Source organism: Prinia subflava, chromosome 14, assembly GCF_021018805.1.
Source record: "Prinia subflava isolate CZ2003 ecotype Zambia chromosome 14, Cam_Psub_1.2, whole genome shotgun sequence".
In the NCBI taxonomy this organism is placed as follows: domain Eukaryota; kingdom Metazoa; phylum Chordata; class Aves; order Passeriformes; family Cisticolidae; genus Prinia; species Prinia subflava.
The window spans coordinates 2176192-2193416 of NC_086260.1; the positions used below are offsets into that span (position 1 = coordinate 2176192).

The window sequence follows — 17225 nt, forward strand, 5'->3', positions numbered from 1 at the left end:
AAGAACTTTTACTTCCTCTGCTTTGGAAAACAGAAAAAAAAAAAAGCCTGTTTCATGCTGCAATCATAACTTAAAGCTAAATATCTTGTGATTTTACAATTACTACCCTCTGGAGACAATAATAGCTGCACTGCAAAGTGGAGCACTGAGGAGGAGAAAAAAAACATTCCCCCAAACAGATGAGTTTGGAAGATACCCATGGGGAATATAAATCCTGTCACCAAGTGCAAGCTTGAACAACAGATATCACTGGGAGGATGCTGCTACTCATTTAGCCTGGCTCTCCTGCCTCTGGAGCAGGAATGGAAGAGTCTGGAGTACGTGGTGAGGGGATGCACTCCAGTGCTTGATGAACACTTGTCTCAAATGTATTTGGGAAGTCCTAAACATCTGTCATAGAATCCTAGAATGGGTTGGGTTGGAGGGATCTTAAAGTTCATCCTCTTCCACCCCAGCCATGGCAGGGACACCTCCCACTGTCCCAGGCTGCTCCAGCCCCAGTGTCCAGCCTGGCCTTGGGCACTGCCAGGGATGCAGGGGCAGCCACAGCTGCTCTGGGCACCCTGTGCCAGGCCTGCCCACCCTCCCAGGGAACAATTCCTTCTTTATATCCCACCTAACCCTGCCCTCTGGCAGTCTGAAGCTGCTTCCTGTGTCCTGTCACTCCAGCCCTTGTAAAGGCTCTCTCTCCATCTTTCTTAGAGATCCTGCAAGGCCACCCTGAGGTGACCCCAAAGCTTCTCCTGTGCAGGTGAGCAATGCCAGCTGTGCCAGCCTTTCCTCCCCAAAGCTTCTCCTGTGCAGGTGAGCAATGCCAGCTGTGCCAGCCTTTCCTCCCCAAAGCTTCTCCTGTCCAGGTGAGCAATGCCAGCTGTGCCAGCCTTTCCTCCCCAAAGCTTCTCCTGTGCAGGTGAGCAATGCCAGCTGTGCCAGCCTTTCCTCCCCAAAGCTTCTCCTGTGCAGGTGAGCAATGCCAGCTGTGCCAGCCTTTCCTCCCCAAAGCTTCTCCTGTCCAGGTGAGCAATGCCAGCTGTGCCAGCCTTTCCTCCCCAAAGCTTCTCCTGTGCAGGTGAGCAATGCCAGCTGTGCCAGCCTTTCCTCCCCAAAGCTTCTCCTGTGCAGGTGAGCAATGCCAGCTGTGCCAGCCTTTCCTCCCAGCTCTGCTCCATCCCTCTGATCCCCCTGTGCCTCCTCTGGGCTCTGCAGCAGCTCCAGCTCCTCCCTGTGCTGGGCAGGGCTGGGGCAGCTCTGCAGGTGGGTCTCACCTGAGAGGGGCAGAATCCCCCCTCTCCTGCTGGGGTCAGGGCTGGGGGGCTCTGGGGTCATCACACACATCCAGGGAATGTTTTCCACCACCCCAGCTTTTCCTTGGAGGTCTCCCAACCACAAACTGACCCAGCCAAAGCTTGTTTAGCTTGGAAATGTGATGAGAGCACAGCCTGGGGCTGCAAGACTGGTGTGTGGCAAACTAATTAACAACATTACATTACTCAGCCACTGATAATTTTTTTCCGAGGCTCTCGCTACAGATATCTTTTGCATACTTAGTTTTACCTCCAGGCTGTTTGCTATCCTCTCAATGCATTCTATTTTTACAAACACCCTTTGAATACAAAACCCCTGTCTGAAGCCAGGCTCGTGTTCCATCCTTATCCCAAATTCCCCAGCGTTCTCTGCCTTTTGAGCCGTGCAGACAAAGAGGAGAATAAAGCACACCTTGTACAGAGCAGGGAGAAAGCTGGCATGACCAGCCAGGGGGTCAGGCAGAGAGCTCTGACAAAGAGGAGACAACGAGAATCAGCCCCAGGGTGAAAAGCATCTGGATTTTATTCTCCCTGGGAGAATTCCGACACGCGGGGTGCTGCGACAAACTGAATATTTTATTACGTCTCCCTTGTACTTTCCCCTCCAAAGTGTCCGTTCTGTCCATTGAGCAATAACATGCAGCACTTTGTCGCCTGAAGAATTGCATTTACAGCACCCTGTAAGTACTGTGAAAATGCTGGTTGAAAATGCGGCTGTTCCTCTTTATTGAAACGGAGCAATTGAAGAGTGACAGGCTCTAAACATTGCTGCCTTCAAAGAGGGAGAAACAAGATAATCTTGCTCAGAAGAGGGTGACAACGACTACAATGAGCAGGTTCAGAGAAATTGCAGCCCAGGTAAATTCTGGCTATTTTCCCCAGATGCACGTTGGGTCTGTTTAGGACTGATCCAGCAGAAAATTACATGGAAGATTGGACCCCACTCCAACTACTTTAAATAAGTGCAACTAAATCAAATAAATGCTGGTTCTGCAGCCCAGCAGGTGCTGATTTAGCCCATATGTTTTGGAAATTCTCCTGTATGTGCTCGTGCTAGGCAGGAATTAATCACAGCATTATCTTTTTTTCCATCCAAGTGAAAATGCCTGGCGGATGAGGCGCCATGTGCCCCAGAGAGGCTGGATGGATGCTCCATAAAAAAAAAAAATAAATAAAATAAAAGGGAAACTGGGCCTCAGCAGGATGCAAAGAGGTTCTTGTCACAGAAGTCCTTCTCCAGGAGCTGAAGGCTGCAGGGTGGGTGTTCAAGTTTGAGCTCCAAACTCCCCCTCTCCCCCTGCACTTCCATTGCCACTTGGTCCTTTTAAGGGACATTTTGCACTTACCCAGCTCTTCCTTTTACCTTTACGTGGCTTTCTTTGGATTATCCTTCTAGGAAGCACAGAAAATGTTACCCTCGAAATTAGCTGATTTTGGGAGCTGACTGATTAATTAAGGTAAAGGATTAGCTCAGCAGGAGAGCAGCCACTCTGCACCAGACCAAGGGTCCACCCAAGAGAAGAAAAGTGCAATTCAGCTCTGAGCACTTTGCAATTCCAGCTCTGGAATCCTCTGCCAGTCCTTTGGCATCCTACCAGTTCCCCAAACTACAGATTATGTCTACAAATTTATTTAGTGTTTCTTTCACCAATTATAATTCATATTTTAAGCCCTTTTATACCTACAGCCATATCTTGTAGCAGTTAGATAATTCACATTGAAGAAATTGGTGTTTTTCTCCCTCTCTAAACTCCAATTTTATACATTTCCAATAAAGATGAAGCCCAAGAACTGAGGCTCTGTGTTGCAAAGAGTTTGTGCTATTATATTCATTTTGATATCTTAATATTTAGCTATTTCTGAAACTTAATTAATATATTGTAAAATTAACATAATGACTAAATAATGAAAAAAAATTAGGAAGAAATCAAAGGAGACAGGACTCTTACCTCTGACATGAGGGGCTGGCCATTTTTTAACCAGCTGTAGGAAGGGCTTGGTTTTCCTCTTGCCTTACATTCCCAAAATAAACTGTCATAGAGAGACAGAAAGGCATTTTGGATTTTTTTATCCCATTCAGGAGGTGCTGAAAAGAATATGCAAAGCATTTTAAGCAGGAGAAAAGTGATTTTGCTTGAGGTATGCTGCCATTAATTAATGAACTGAGCAGGGATAATTAATATCTGTTCAACACATTTTTACTATGCTGCAATTCTGTACAAATCCTTGGCATGAAACTTTGGGACAAGCTTGGGAAAATGTTTGAAGTCAAGTGGTTCATGGGTAGGGGGTTTGGTTGAGATTTTATCCATTTTTGAAAAGCAAAAATGGTGACTTTTAGATGCCTGAAATTCAGGATATGTGTGCTGAAAGCACCAAGACACCAAATTTCTGCAACATCTTCCTCCAAGGAAGCTCTAAAGAATCCCTATTTTTTGGAGAACCCCCAGAGAACAGAAAAGGAGCAAGAGGAAATCAATTAGAGAGATAATTCACCAGCACACTCCTAATATGACAAAAAGCCCCTCCTGCCAAGGCTTCCTGAGTGCTGTTTATACATTGCACTCTGAACAGCTATTAATTAATGTACAAAGCACAGTTAATAAGCACATTGTTTCAGATTGAATTAACTGATCATAATTTTATAATTGCCTGTGCTGTTATCAATCACAACCAGGTAATCTACTGAACTTAATTTTAATGGAACTGCTTGATTGACGGGGTGAAAAAATTAGTGAGCAATGAGAGGCAAAACTGCCCCCTGAAAGCAAGGAAATAATGAAATATTTAAACCAGCAGCAGACTGTTCTATTCCTGGCATATATCTTGATATTAGCTGTGGCTGCAGCAGCCTGGAAGCTTATCAGCAAAGTCTGCATCTCTTCATTAGAAGAGATTTACTTTAAAAAAAAGGAAAATACTTGCCAGAGCCTTCTCAACAGATGTTAACTGGAGGCTCAGTCTCACTTGCTGTGATTTTTTTTTTCTCCTCGCTGTTGTTTCTTTTTTTTTTTTTCTTTCTTTCTCCTTTGAAAGATTTATGAGGTAAAGAAAAAATCTCTCCTCTTATTCCTGCCAAAACACGCTGCTTTCCCTGCGTGTTAACAGTTCCACTAAAGAGGCATAATTCACCCTGGCTATGAGGGGCTGGGACTGCAGGGGAGGGACCAGCAAAGGGAGAAGATTCCCAAATTATTCCCACCTTTTAGCCAAACTGGAAGGAGAGGGAGGAATGGGATGAGTTCCCCCTGCTTTGTCCTCATCTGTTTATGGACAACAGAGGAGGTGAAATCCAAAAGTGACCAAGGGCTCCCGAATCCTTCCCTGGTGCTGGACACGGATCCCTCCCTGCCCTTCACCTTTCACATAAATGTACAGGGGCTCCTCTCTGCCTTCATTAACATTTCCCACTTCCCACATTTCCAGTCCCAGCTCTGATGTAAAATACCTTCATTTGGGAAGGTCACTGAGAGCCCCCAGTCAGTTTTTAACCCAACCTGCACCTTCCACCTCCAGGAATGGCTGAGAGATTTCAACTGAACACCCTCCTGCTCTCCAGTAAAAACCCAAATTTAATTAATCTGCTTACCATAGACAAATAATTGACCTCTTGCAACGTTTATCCCTCGAGTGTTTCCTGCCATGCACTCATAGGAGCCTTCATCTTCCTGCTCAACGTTGGGGATCTCAAGAACTGCTCTGCTCCCCTTGTGTTGGATTTTCTTTGCCAAGGAGTTTCCATCAGACCTCTTCCAGCTAATACTGGGGACAGGACTAAGGAATTGTAATTTTTGGAGAAAAAGAGACAGCATTGGTTACAGCAGAGGAAAAAGAATGTAAAATCCTTTCTTGAGAGTAGCAATATTTTTTAAAAAGGAATAATTTCTAACTATGACATACAGAGGTTCATATAAGACTGAGATTTTATATATATTTGGACATATATGTATTTTATATATATATATATGTCCAATTTATTTAGGAGCACAGGTCCAAAGAGGGATGAAATCCTCAGTCAATTCTATGATTTTTCCTTAGGTCAATTTGTGTTTTCCCCTTAGTAACTCTTACTTGGGGCTCAAACTTGTTTTTAAACCCTGTGACACTGAAGCAATGACTCTGCAAGTCCAAATAAACACCACAGAAGTACTGAATTATTGACTGCTTCTCCCAGCACACAAATTCCCTGTAGCACTAAAGGTATTTTCATACCCCAAAATAGGAAATATTGGCCAAGGTTTCAAAAGATCTAAAAATACCAGTAAATCTAAATAGAAAAAACGGGAGCCAAGGTAGAAGAGAGCAGACAGAGAATTGTGTGAGGAGAGGAAAAAACAAAACATTGAGGCTGGAAGGAGATAGAGACAAAAAAAGAATATTTCTTCTTTTTTTTCATGTTTTTGAAGCTTTCTATCATTGTCATTTATATTGGGATCAATGTATCCCATACAACAAAACAGCGAAGTGTGAGGGCAGCTATAAATACATCTTGGATTTCTGGTAATATCACAAACCATAGGAGCCTCACTTTCATGATCTATTTAGTCACCAAAACACTTTGAAATGTTAATAGTCATGGATTTCACAGTTGTTTGCTGTTTCTGCAAACTGAAATAAGTTGCTTTTTCTAACTTTGCTTCAGTTTTGAGCTTTTTACAGAGGCTTTGGCTAAATGCTGACTTCTTCTCCACTGGAAGTAACATCCACAACTTTCATGGAAATGACAAGTCCTTGTTTCCAGTCTCCAAGGTCTCTGCCTGCAGTGCTGACTTCCAAAGGATTTATTCCTTTTTGGCAGAGCCTGTAACTGCTCACACCTTAAATTATTTAAGTTCAAGTCTTTGTTTATTGAACAGAGAAATCAAGTCACAAATAGAGAATGGATTAATTGCTTAATAATTCAGGCAGTTTGGGCCTGATTTCTGCATTTTGAGTCTGTGTATCTGTGATGTTCACAACTTCCCTCTAAGCGAGAAGAAGCAGGATTTGGGAGAAATGTGAGTTCTCTGAACAATTTCCCACAAACAGGAGAGCCTGGGACATGTCAAATATTCTTAATCAGTGAAAGGGCTGCGAAGCAAAACTGAGATTTTATTCTACTTTTCCCCATTTTGATTCAGGTTGTAAAAAATTCCAGATCTTTCTGGACAACAGCCACTGTCACCACCACCTTTATTAACTGTCCTTTCCAACAAGCCCAAAAGTTCTTTCAGAGGTTGTTTAACACCATTCCTTCCTAGGGAATTGGCTGGGGTTTGTTTTTCCTGAGTGAACTGTTAGAAGGTGCTGTCTCCCCCAGGAACCTTGGCACAGAATCACAGGATCATTCAGGCTGGAAAAGACCTCCAAGAGCATCCAGTCCAACCTCCCACCCGCTCACCAAACCACGCCAGGAGGTGCCAAATCTACTCTTGGTTTGGAGCCTTCCAGGGCTGGTGACTCCACCCCTTCCCTGGACAGCCCTTCCCAATATTTCTTTGCTTTTTCAATGAACCAATTTTTGTTAAAATCCAACCCAAGCCACTCCTGGTGCAGCTTGAGGCCGTTCTCATGTCAGAAGAGCCCATCCCCACCTGGCTCGAGCTCCCTTCAGGGGTTTGGAGAGAGCAACGAGGCTTCCCTGGAGCCAGGCTGACCCTGCAGCCAGCATTCCCACAGGATTTCTCTACAGCACTTAGTTTCAGCTGTTTATTCAGTTCTTTATCCAGTTACTACAAAGCAAGGTCCTTCCAGCTGTGTAGAAGCAGCACAGCTCTGGAGCAGACCCAGTCTGGCTTACAACTGCCGTGCTCCAGGCAGGAGAGGAGCCAGGGGAGCTCCCAGCCTGATCCACAGGGAGGAGAGCACGGCTGGCTCCTAAATCCTCCTGCACATCCCACTCTGCCTGAGCAGCAACCCTGCCACAGCAGCCTGCAGGATGCCAGCAGCGTTAACTGCCTGCTTTAAAGGCATCTCTCTTGGATTTATTTATATATATTTTTTTAATAACTAAGAGATTAAAGGGAGCCAACAGCCATGTGGGAGAAGGAAACAATAATTGGATGCATTCTGCCACCTGGAAGAGCTTCATCTCCATATTTCCTAATCTCTCAGGCGTTTGTTTTCTCTCAGCACTGGCTGTTCATGAATGAGGGGATTCTGTGCTGACACCAAGGCCAGAGGCAGTGCTGGGTGGGAAAAGGCCCCTTCTGTCAACTTGGCCAAGGTTTGAGCAGAGGGCACTGCCCTGCTCTCCTTCTCCACACCACAGAGTGACAATCACATCCTTGGGATGCTCCAAGGCAAGCTCGGCTCATTTTTGGCCAAACATGAGGATGTTTGGGGCTCAGTCCTGATGTCAGCTGAGCAGGAGGACAGAGCAGCCTCGGAGTTCATCAGCTCTGCTCTGTTTAAATAATAAATAGTTCACAGCACTTTGTTCTCCTGCCAGGGAGCCTGGATTTTATCAGGAGAAGGAATTTCTGTGTCAGGACACAGGAATTCCTGTGCTACAGGTAAAGGAGCAGAATGTGGGAGGATGCATAACTCAGCCAATTCCATGGGATGGGCCTTCCTAGCGAATATCTGCATTTCTTCATTGACACCTCATGGCTACAGAATTCCCAGCATCTTCAGTCACTGTATTTTGCAGGAAAGTTTTTTCGGCTGGTTTCACCTCTTTCTGCTGCTATTTCCATCTTTATAACCAAATTTCTCAGCAGTAACTCTTACTCAGGCCACGTGAAACCTTTCAAGGTTAAAAAAAATAAAATCAGTTTGATTAAATTGTGTTTTGGAACAAATCATCTATTTAGAAATTGATGCTTTAAGGAATGAGACTTTCCTTTAGATGTAGATAATTGTGTATAAAACCCAGTCCAATAAATACAGCCTTGGGAATTTTTGTGGGATTGTTTTGCATGTTCATATTCCTTGGAAGGTCAGGAGCTGACTCTGTTGCACAAACCAGGGCACTGCACAGGCAGTGCCTGCCCCTCGTGGGTCTTTCTGTCATTCAGTCCCTTCCAAAAACCAGATTAAAACCAATAACTGCTTGGGCCAAAAAAGTTGTGGAATACATAAAGAAACAATGAGTGCACTTCCCAAATTTATGACACTTCATAGACAAAGTCTGGCTTTCTCCCGAGTAAATAAGAAAACAGTGCATAAATATGAGAGTGTCTTAGTACATAAATCAGCAGTTTATTTGAAACCTTCAGAGCATCCAGGAGCGCTAATTTAATTTATATTCCACCATACAGGCAGCAGAATCACAAAACCATAAGTTACTAACTGGGGAAGAAAAGGAGATGGAAGATATTTTGTGGTTGGTGACAAGTTCTTGTCACGGCGAACGCGGAATTAATTTGTCTGCAGAATTAGAACCCACAACGTGAGGGAGGCTTCACCTTTTTCAGCAAAGATGATGCATTGGGGCCGTGCCTCATCTTTTGTCCTGTGCATCTGGGGGCCCTTCAAAGGGAAATTCAATCTGCATTTGGGATAATGAAGGCCGTGGTTCGTTAGACAAATGAGCCCGAGCCGAGGTCTGAAAGCCTCATCGCTGCTGACACCAGGAGGAATTGGGATTGGAGGAGCACCATAATGAGAGTGTTTAATTTTGGACCCTCCTGATGGATCACCTGGAAACAGCAGTGTTCTGCAGGGGGTTGAGTCCCACTCTCCTGATCTGTGTGAGAGGGGATCTGCTCATCCCTCCAAGGACAAATCCCCAGGCCTGGCTTTGATCAGGGACGGGGCTGGAAACTTCTCTTGTGGTGCCAAAACATCATCCCCTTAACTGGAAATCCAGAATCCTGTAATTGACCCTTTTAAAGCCTCCTACACAAACAGGTTGAGAATGCACCAGAGGTGAAGCCTGGGATTTTTATGTAAATTTAGTAAAAATGGTTTTTTGGAACCCCCTTGGAGCTGTGTGATTATCTACTTATTCCAAGAGCTGCTAGAGAAAAAACCCTTCCATGAATACATTTAGAGGAATAGGTGGGATCTTTGAAAAATGAATATTCTGGGGTGAAAGAAATCTTGGTTTATATTATTCACATATGCTCTTTACAACCTCAGCTGGCAACAGACCATCTGCAGGGATTGTGAACTGATTATTTCCTTTTCTTTGAGAAGGGAATGAAGAAAAATATAAACCACAGACAGCGTTTAATAAATACATGCACCAGACATGGAAACTAGTTTGCTTCTTTTCATTCCAGGGACTATTCTTATTTGTGCAACAGGAGAAAAAAAAAAATAAAGTTATTTTAAGAGAAATCTACAGAAGGCAGCACAGTGTAACTCAAGTGAACATAATTCTTTCCATGGTGCTCAATCCCCTGAAAGACAGGGAACAATAATTTGGATATATGGCATGATTAATAGAGCTTGATCCAAACCAGGACTTTTAATCCTGGCATAATATTAAACACTGTCATCGTAATGAATATTGGTGCAGAACACAAAGTCTCATCTCTTCTATTAAACTGCCACAGGCTGCAGGATTTGAAATAGTGGAGCCACTATTTCATATTTCAGTTTTCCCCCTTTCAAAGGATTAAGTATAAGGTGTAGTTTTCTGCCTGTTTAGATTCATCAGAGAGCTGCACTTTATGTTATATTTCCATCACAGCGAGCACTAATTTGCATTTCAAAATCTTCCATTTGTGGTGTCTGCCCTATAAAACAAGGTCCAAAGTCAAGGACTGGCCCGAGATCCTTTGTCCATTTGGGGTCCATCCCTCCAAACCCTATTTGCAGGGAGAAATTCTTATTTAACCCCTTCTTTTTCTCAAGACAAGAAGAATTTCTGGGACTGGTGGATGATTTGTAGAAAATCATTAGTGATATTTTAACGTGAAGTGCAAAAAGAGCTTTGCAACAGATCCACGTGGAATGTACCTACCCAGGGGTGCCCCACAGGAGCAATTTTGGGTGATTTTGAACTCCTCTAGGTAAAAAAAGGCATCTTTGAGATGTTTTAAACTCAAACTAGGTGAGTTTTGTACCTAACCCAGGGTGCCCCACCGGAGCACATTTTGGGTGACTTTGAGCTTCTCTATGTAAAAAAAAAAGGAATCTTTGAGATGTTTTAAACCAAGTTTTGTACCTACCCTAGGGTGCCCCACAGGAGCACATTTTGGGTGACTTTGAGCTCCCTCACGTAAAAAAAAAGGCATCTTTGAGATGTTTTAAACCGAGTTTTAAACTCAGCCATGATCCCAGCCTCTCGTAGCGGCGTTTGAACCGCGGAAGCGCCTTTTGAGCCAGGCCCAATTGGTGTGATTTGCTGTTCCACGCAGAAAAAGAGATGCCATTTCTCTAAATACCACAAAACGACTCTCATTTAAGACTTTTGCAGACCAAAACCCCAGCGGGTTGCCTATGATCTGCCTCCAGCGTGACAGATTTCTGCTATTCACAGCGCCCCGGCAGCGGCAGGCGCGGCATTGTCGGAGCCGGCGGCCCGACGGCGCAGGTATAGAAAATTATGGATAATGGGAAAGCAGTTCTGAAACCCGAGCGAGAGAATAACCACCGGTGCTCGTGGCAGATCAGAGGTACAGCTCAACAAACGCTGGGCTGAACTGATTTTAACATAAACAGACAATAGCGGGGGCCACGGTTTTAGTGGAATTTGGGAAGCTGGAGGTGCGGGCGGCCTGCGCTGCTGCATTTAGATGGTTCTGCTGCAATTGTAAACAGTTGGAGGCAGGAAACTTCCAGCTTTTCACAATGCCAGTAATCACCTGCATACCTCTAGAAATCTGGCCTTAGCTAATAAGTTAAGAGTGTTTCACCTGCAATCTGTTCCGCTTGCTTTATTCACGTCTAAATGCCAGCTCTGAGGTTTTCCACTGATGGACGTGTTGGTGAAAAGGTGGTTTAAGGTGGGTTTTTTCTCCCTCTCTTTAGGGAGGGAAAAAAAAAACAAACCTGTGCAATCTGTACAAGACATTAAACTTCTAAAAATAAAATTTAAGAGGAGAAACACTGAGAAATTCTCCAGTATCACCACCCAAGAGACTCTGCTCCCAAGCAGCGCCTCCAACACGGGGTGCACATCAGCAGTGTGATACCAGAGAGCCTGTGGAAAATGGATTTTGGCCCGTGGATCCCTGGTATTTAGGCAGGATAACTCCAGGGAAGTCTGGCAGCAGTGCTTTCAGCTGCAGTCCTGCACATGAAGAGGAAAATCTACATTAAAGCTGCATGAAACCTCTCAGGCATTCCTAAGCACTGCATGGAAGGGTCTCCCTGAGGGATCTCATTATCCGTATGTCCTTTCAGCCCCCTTTTTTCTCCTTAAGATGTTCTTAAACTGGCAAAATCTGTTCATCACATTAACATGACCCATCTTTACCCCTTCACTAAGATGTCAGTGCTTTGTACATCTCATTTCCTGGCTTTTTCTCTATCATTGTTCAGTGTTTTCCATGCAACAGATGGAAATAAGAAATGACAACTTGAAATGTAAAGCCCGCATGGACTAACACACAATTAAGGAGGTATTTAAAGAGAAGTAGCTAGACAGTATTTGGGAAAGAAAATCAGCTTTACCCAGAGAGCTAAAGTCTGGTGCTGCTTTTGGGCCAAAAAAGTGCATATACCTTTAATAAAAATTAAGTCTAGTATTAGTTTGTATAGAAATCTCATCTGAAAGGCAAGGCCATTTCAATCTTATTAACTTTTTATTTGCTTTATTTTTTCTACTTGCCAGCATAGGTTCCAGAGGAACATTTGATTAATTTGTGCTGTCTGCAAGTCAGGCTTTTAACCTCTGGGAAAGCTCTAAACACTTTAAAAGCTTACAGCCTTAAAATGGATTGTCAAAGTGAACTTAAACTAAATAGAGGTCAACAATCTAAGGGTTATTTGGGCTTTTCCAGGGAAAATGATGCTCATTGGAAAGAGTGGGGTTTTTGGGCTGGTTACAGTGATTCAGTCCCCCAGCTGCTCCCTGAATGCAGAGCAGCTGCCTGAGCCACCACTGCAGCTGGGAACAGGCAAAGCAGTGCAAGAAAACACAGAAAAATGGACAAAAATGGATTTGTGGAAGGAAGGGCTGCTGCTGTGTCTCCCCAGGGCTCCTCAGCATTTCTTTGGAGACAGGAGGGTCAGGAGATCCATCCCACATACTCCTCAAACATAAACTGATTGCTCACATTTGAATTTTAGCAATGAGAGAGCCCAGAGGAGGCATCAGGATGAGCAGAGGGATGGAGCAGCTCTGCTGGGAGGAAGGGCTGATCTGGGATTGTTCACCTGGAGAGAAGCTCTGGGCTGAACAAATTGTGAACTAAACCCCTTCCAGGGCTTGAAGGAGCTACAAGAAGGATGGAGAGAGACAATTGACAAGGGATGGAGTGACAGGACAAGAGGGAACAGCTTCAAACTGACAGGGAGTGGGTTTAGATTGGATATTAGGAAGGAATCCTTCCCTGTGAGGGTGGGCAGCCCTGGCACAGGGTGCCCAGAGCAGCTGGGGCTGCCCCTGGATCCTTGGCAGTGCCCAGGGCCAGGTTGGACAGGGCTTGGAGCAGCCTGGGACAGTGGAAAAGGTTCTTGCTGAGGGCAGGGAGTTGAAACCTGGATGAGCTTTAAGGTCCCTTCTAACCCAAACCATTCTGTGATTCTGTGATGTCACACAAGCAAAAATCCCCATTCCTATTGTGATATCTCTGTGTGAGTGTGCAGTTACACTGAGCGCTGTCACCTGCAGTCAGGCCTCACCTCACAGTCAAAACTACACCAAAAAACCAAAATCTTTGTTCCAGTTTTCCCTCCTCTTCCCACATTCCCTCCCCCTGCTTCCAGCTGCACCCAGGTGAGCTTCAGTTCTAGCTCAGTGTTCTCCCTCATTGGTAACACACGGCACAGAAACAATCAAAACAAGGTTAAAAACCCATAAGATTCACAAATCCCGTTCTGACCAGAATAATTCCAACGTGAAAGGAGCAGTGTTAGACCCCACATTTAATAAAAACAGAGCTCTTACTTTCCCAGGGCAAAGCACTCCAGTCTGACAGAGGAGCCCTCGGCTGCGTAGGTCGTTTCTGGAAAACGCACCTCAATCTTCGGCTCGTACTCGCCCATCACACCTGTGGGACACCAGAGCAGCTCCCTCCAGCTGAGCCCCACACCTCGGGGTGCCACAGAGCTCCAGGGTGAGGGGAAGGTGGCATCAATCACTCAGAGCCTCGTGATCCACCCGTGGCGAGTGGCACACGACGGAGCGGGTTGAACCTCCTGGGTGGAGTTCAGCCCTGTGCTGAAAATTCTGTGAAACCTCTCCATTCCCTGCATTTAGGAGCTGGGGAGCGTGACTTTATACAAGTCACATTTTTATTTTTTACATGACAAGCCTGTCGTGCATCAAGGTTTTTGAGATCATTTTGGGTTCACACCTCTTATCAAGCAACACTTCTGCCATTAGTCACTCTCAGGACACTGTGTTAATCCTATGTGCAAGAAAATCAGAAAATCACGTTCCTAAACTACTTGCAAAAGTCTTAAAATTTCTTGAAAACATCCAAATGTGAGTTGCAGGCCTGAGGAAGGCCGATGTAATTAGATGGAATTATCATATTTGAAAATCTGGCTGAGCATCTGATAAATCACAGATAATCCAGTATTAATTTAGGGCATTTAATTTTGCAGCAGGTTTGGATGGATTGAGGAAACTAAACTTTTAGCTGAACTTCTTAAATATCTTTCATGTGTCTCACAGTGAAACTCATTCCAACCATAGGGATGAAGATAAATCTTGTATTTTCCTGCAGTGTCTGTGCCCAGATGCCACACAGAAAATGAAACAATTCTTATTTTATATTTAACAGACATCTGGATAATATTGCACATGCAATTTCCACTGTTGCCTCAGAGGCTGCCAGCGCTGGAGCCAGCCCAGAGGCCACCAGAGTGAATGGGAGAAGCTAAAGAGACTGATAGAAAGAGTCTGAGAAAAGGAATAGTGTGATGAAAAGAAAAAAAAGGAATCAGAAAAGATTTCAAAAGGAAAAGAAAAGCATTTTCAATCAGAGTTTGTGCCAGATTATTAACTTTGGAGCTGAGGAATGCAGCTTTGCTTTGTGTGCACTGCTGATGTTATTGCACACCGCAGTCTCTCACTGAAAGCATTATTCCGTAACACACAGCTGAGTTTTGTTTATCCTCCAAATCCAACTCTGCGCAGACTTCTGTCACTGACTGTCACCACTGCTTTGCAAACAGCACGAGCATATTGAAATTTAGGTGGGCAAACTCACAAAACAAACTTTGTGTACAGATTTCCAGGCCTGTATTTCTCCCCGTGAATTTAATTACAAATGTTGCCAAGGAAGGCATTTGTACCTGTGCAGGGGACTTCCTCACCTCAGTGACTCAATTTGAAGCAGCTCTCTGGATTTCATATTTGAGCTATGCTTAGATGACAAATTTAGAAAGATTTGTTGGATTTAAACCCCAACACAGGCAAGAGGTGGGAAATATTAAAGTGCCACGTGACATTCTCTTGTTCAGTGACATTGAGAACTTTCTGTTCGTCTCCTCACTCCTGTCCCTGACAGCTCAAACATCACTGATGCCTCAAGATCTTAACTTTTATTTTTTTTCACAAATATTTTATATTTGTAACCCTGCAGTTCTTTAGTGCAGAACTCCAAACTCCACACACAGGGTGAGCTGCTGCTTCCCCAGTTTGGGCACACACAGCAATTCCTCTCCAGGCCTGGCAGTCAAGGACACCTCACTGCCTCAGGCCTGAGAGATGGGAACAAAAGGGAGCTGGGGCAGCAAACTTGGGGTGAATGACTTCATTCCCTGGAGCTGGAATTGGGAGATGAAGCCCCAAAATGCAAATGGACCAAACTGATCAAAGTGTGCAAACCTGGGACCTGGGGTCCATTTTTGGGTGCAGCCCTGGGGGGCTTTGTCTGCCCTAAATGTCCCTGAAGTCCCTTCAATAACTAGAACAGCTTTTTATTCCCTCAATTCTGTCTGCCCTCTGTTTTTAGGTAGCTCAAAACGCATCATCATTCTGGGGCCGTGTCCTGCTGCACAACCCTCACTGGGGGAGTTTTCCCTCCCCGGGGATGAATCCCCAACCCCTGGGGCAGGATCAGGGGGTGTTTGGAGCTGCCCAGCCCGGCCTGGACTCACCATCCCCTCGCAGGGTGAGGGCGGTGGGCGGCCCCCGCACGCGGCGCCGCGCCCCGGCGCTGCTCACGGCACACGTGTAATTCCCAACGTCCCACGGCTCCACCTTGGCCAGGTACAGGCTCCCCGTGGCCTGCGAGACGAAGCGCCTGCTGTCCTCCTGAAGGTCCAAGGTGTCGTTGTTGAAGATCCACGTGTAGGACAAGCCTGGAAAACACCGGGCACACGTCACGCATCCCTCGCAGCGGGACCCGCTGGCCCCGTGGAAGAACAGGGGAAAACCACAGGGGAGGCACAAATTAGCAAAGGCCACGGAAACATTGCTCAAGTTTTCAACTCATTTCAAGATCCTTCAGGAGGTCACAGCAGCTTCTGTGACCTGCTACTTTTCATTTTCCTGCTCAGCCAGCTCCTAGGCAGGAATGGCAGCCCTGCAATGGTGCGGGGAAGCTGCTTTAGTAAATAATTTCTGTTTATGGCACTTTCCTTCTGAAAATCCAGAGGGCAAATTGCTGCTCTCTCAAAAGTGCTGCAGTCCTTTCTTTCTTCACTCTCAATATGGAGAATTAAACTGGTAATATGGGGCTTGATCACTGGATTTTCATGGAGGGATGAGCTGAGCTGCACAAAAGTATTTTGGAGAAGACTTAAAATCTGATCCTGTTGCATATTTGATAATGAACATCCCCTAACCTTCCATACTTCTTGCCCTGTTCTCACTTCCTGCCCCTTTTCTGCCCCCTTTTCCCACATGGTGCTCCACAATGCAAATCTCCATCATGTAGATCTATAACACCAGGCAACTTAAAACTGATTTATTTGACCAACTCACCCTGGAAAAGCAAATCCTCCTGAGTTTATCATTCCCTTTTTTGGGGAAAGGCTTTTGTGCCAAGTCTCGGGCACTGAGGAGCAGGGTCAGAGCCGATCCTCCAGTGTGGGGTCACCCAGGGTGTCCTGCCAGCCCCTCTCTGCAGCTGCTCTGCACCCAACAGCAGGAGCAGGACTCAAACCCTGTCTTTTACAAGCCACAGTAAATCACAACTTTCCAAATCTACCAGTTTAGCTCCTCTTAATTAAATGCATAATTCATAAGCTAACAGTGTTCTGCCAACAGCTTCATTTTTACACATTTCCCCCATCAACAACCCCATTCCAAAAAGATTATTTACGTTCTTCCCCCCCCGTGCTCCGGCTTGGGAGCAGTATGGTAATAAGTCTGCAAACTCCAGTAGTTTTGTGGAGTTTTATGTTATCAGCTTCCAGCATTTTAGGACTCTCATTAGAAATGATGCATCTCCAGGGAGCAATCAATGACACTTTCTATACTTGGCTAAATCCTGCAACAGGCTCCGTTTTACTGCAGATAATGCGAAACTTGCCCGTGCTCTGCAGCAAACCCGGGAGATGCAGCAATTCATGCTCAGGGTTGCACAAGGAGTGTGCAGGTCCCTGTGCTCACCCACGAGATTAAACCCCCACGTTGGCACATTTACCTGCCCCTGGACTTTGAGGTGCCTTAAAGCATTTATTTAGAGAGGAAAATATGGACAAGGAGGGGTTTTCCTGCAGGAAGGATGAGAAATAAGGGCTGCAGCCATGGCCTGCTCTGCCTTGAAGAGATGCACAGACTGTTTCCCTGTCTCAGGCACAGGTTTTGCTGACTGCAGACTGTCTGAGCAAGCAGACCAAAGTGTGCAAAAATCTGTTTTCAGCTCAGTTTTTGAAAGCCTCTAAGCTGCAAGATGGGGACTCTACAGAAAACGCTGAAGATTT

The 17225-nt window shown here is 45.2% G+C and overlaps 1 protein-coding gene across 1 annotated transcript in view; it reads right to left on the minus strand.

Moving 5' to 3' along the window:
* LOC134558168 (contactin-6-like) overlaps window positions 1-17225 on the minus strand; it is a 71824-nt gene that overhangs the window by 32795 nt on the left and 21804 nt on the right. Inside the window, exons 3-6 of the mRNA XM_063411787.1 lie at window positions 15453-15656; window positions 13291-13393; window positions 4894-5078; window positions 3254-3390 (exon numbers count right to left, since the gene is read on the minus strand). Of these exons, the coding sequence (XP_063267857.1) occupies window positions 3254-3390; window positions 4894-5078; window positions 13291-13393; window positions 15453-15656 (629 nt within the window). The remainder of the gene's footprint in view (window positions 1-3253; window positions 3391-4893; window positions 5079-13290; window positions 13394-15452; window positions 15657-17225) is intronic.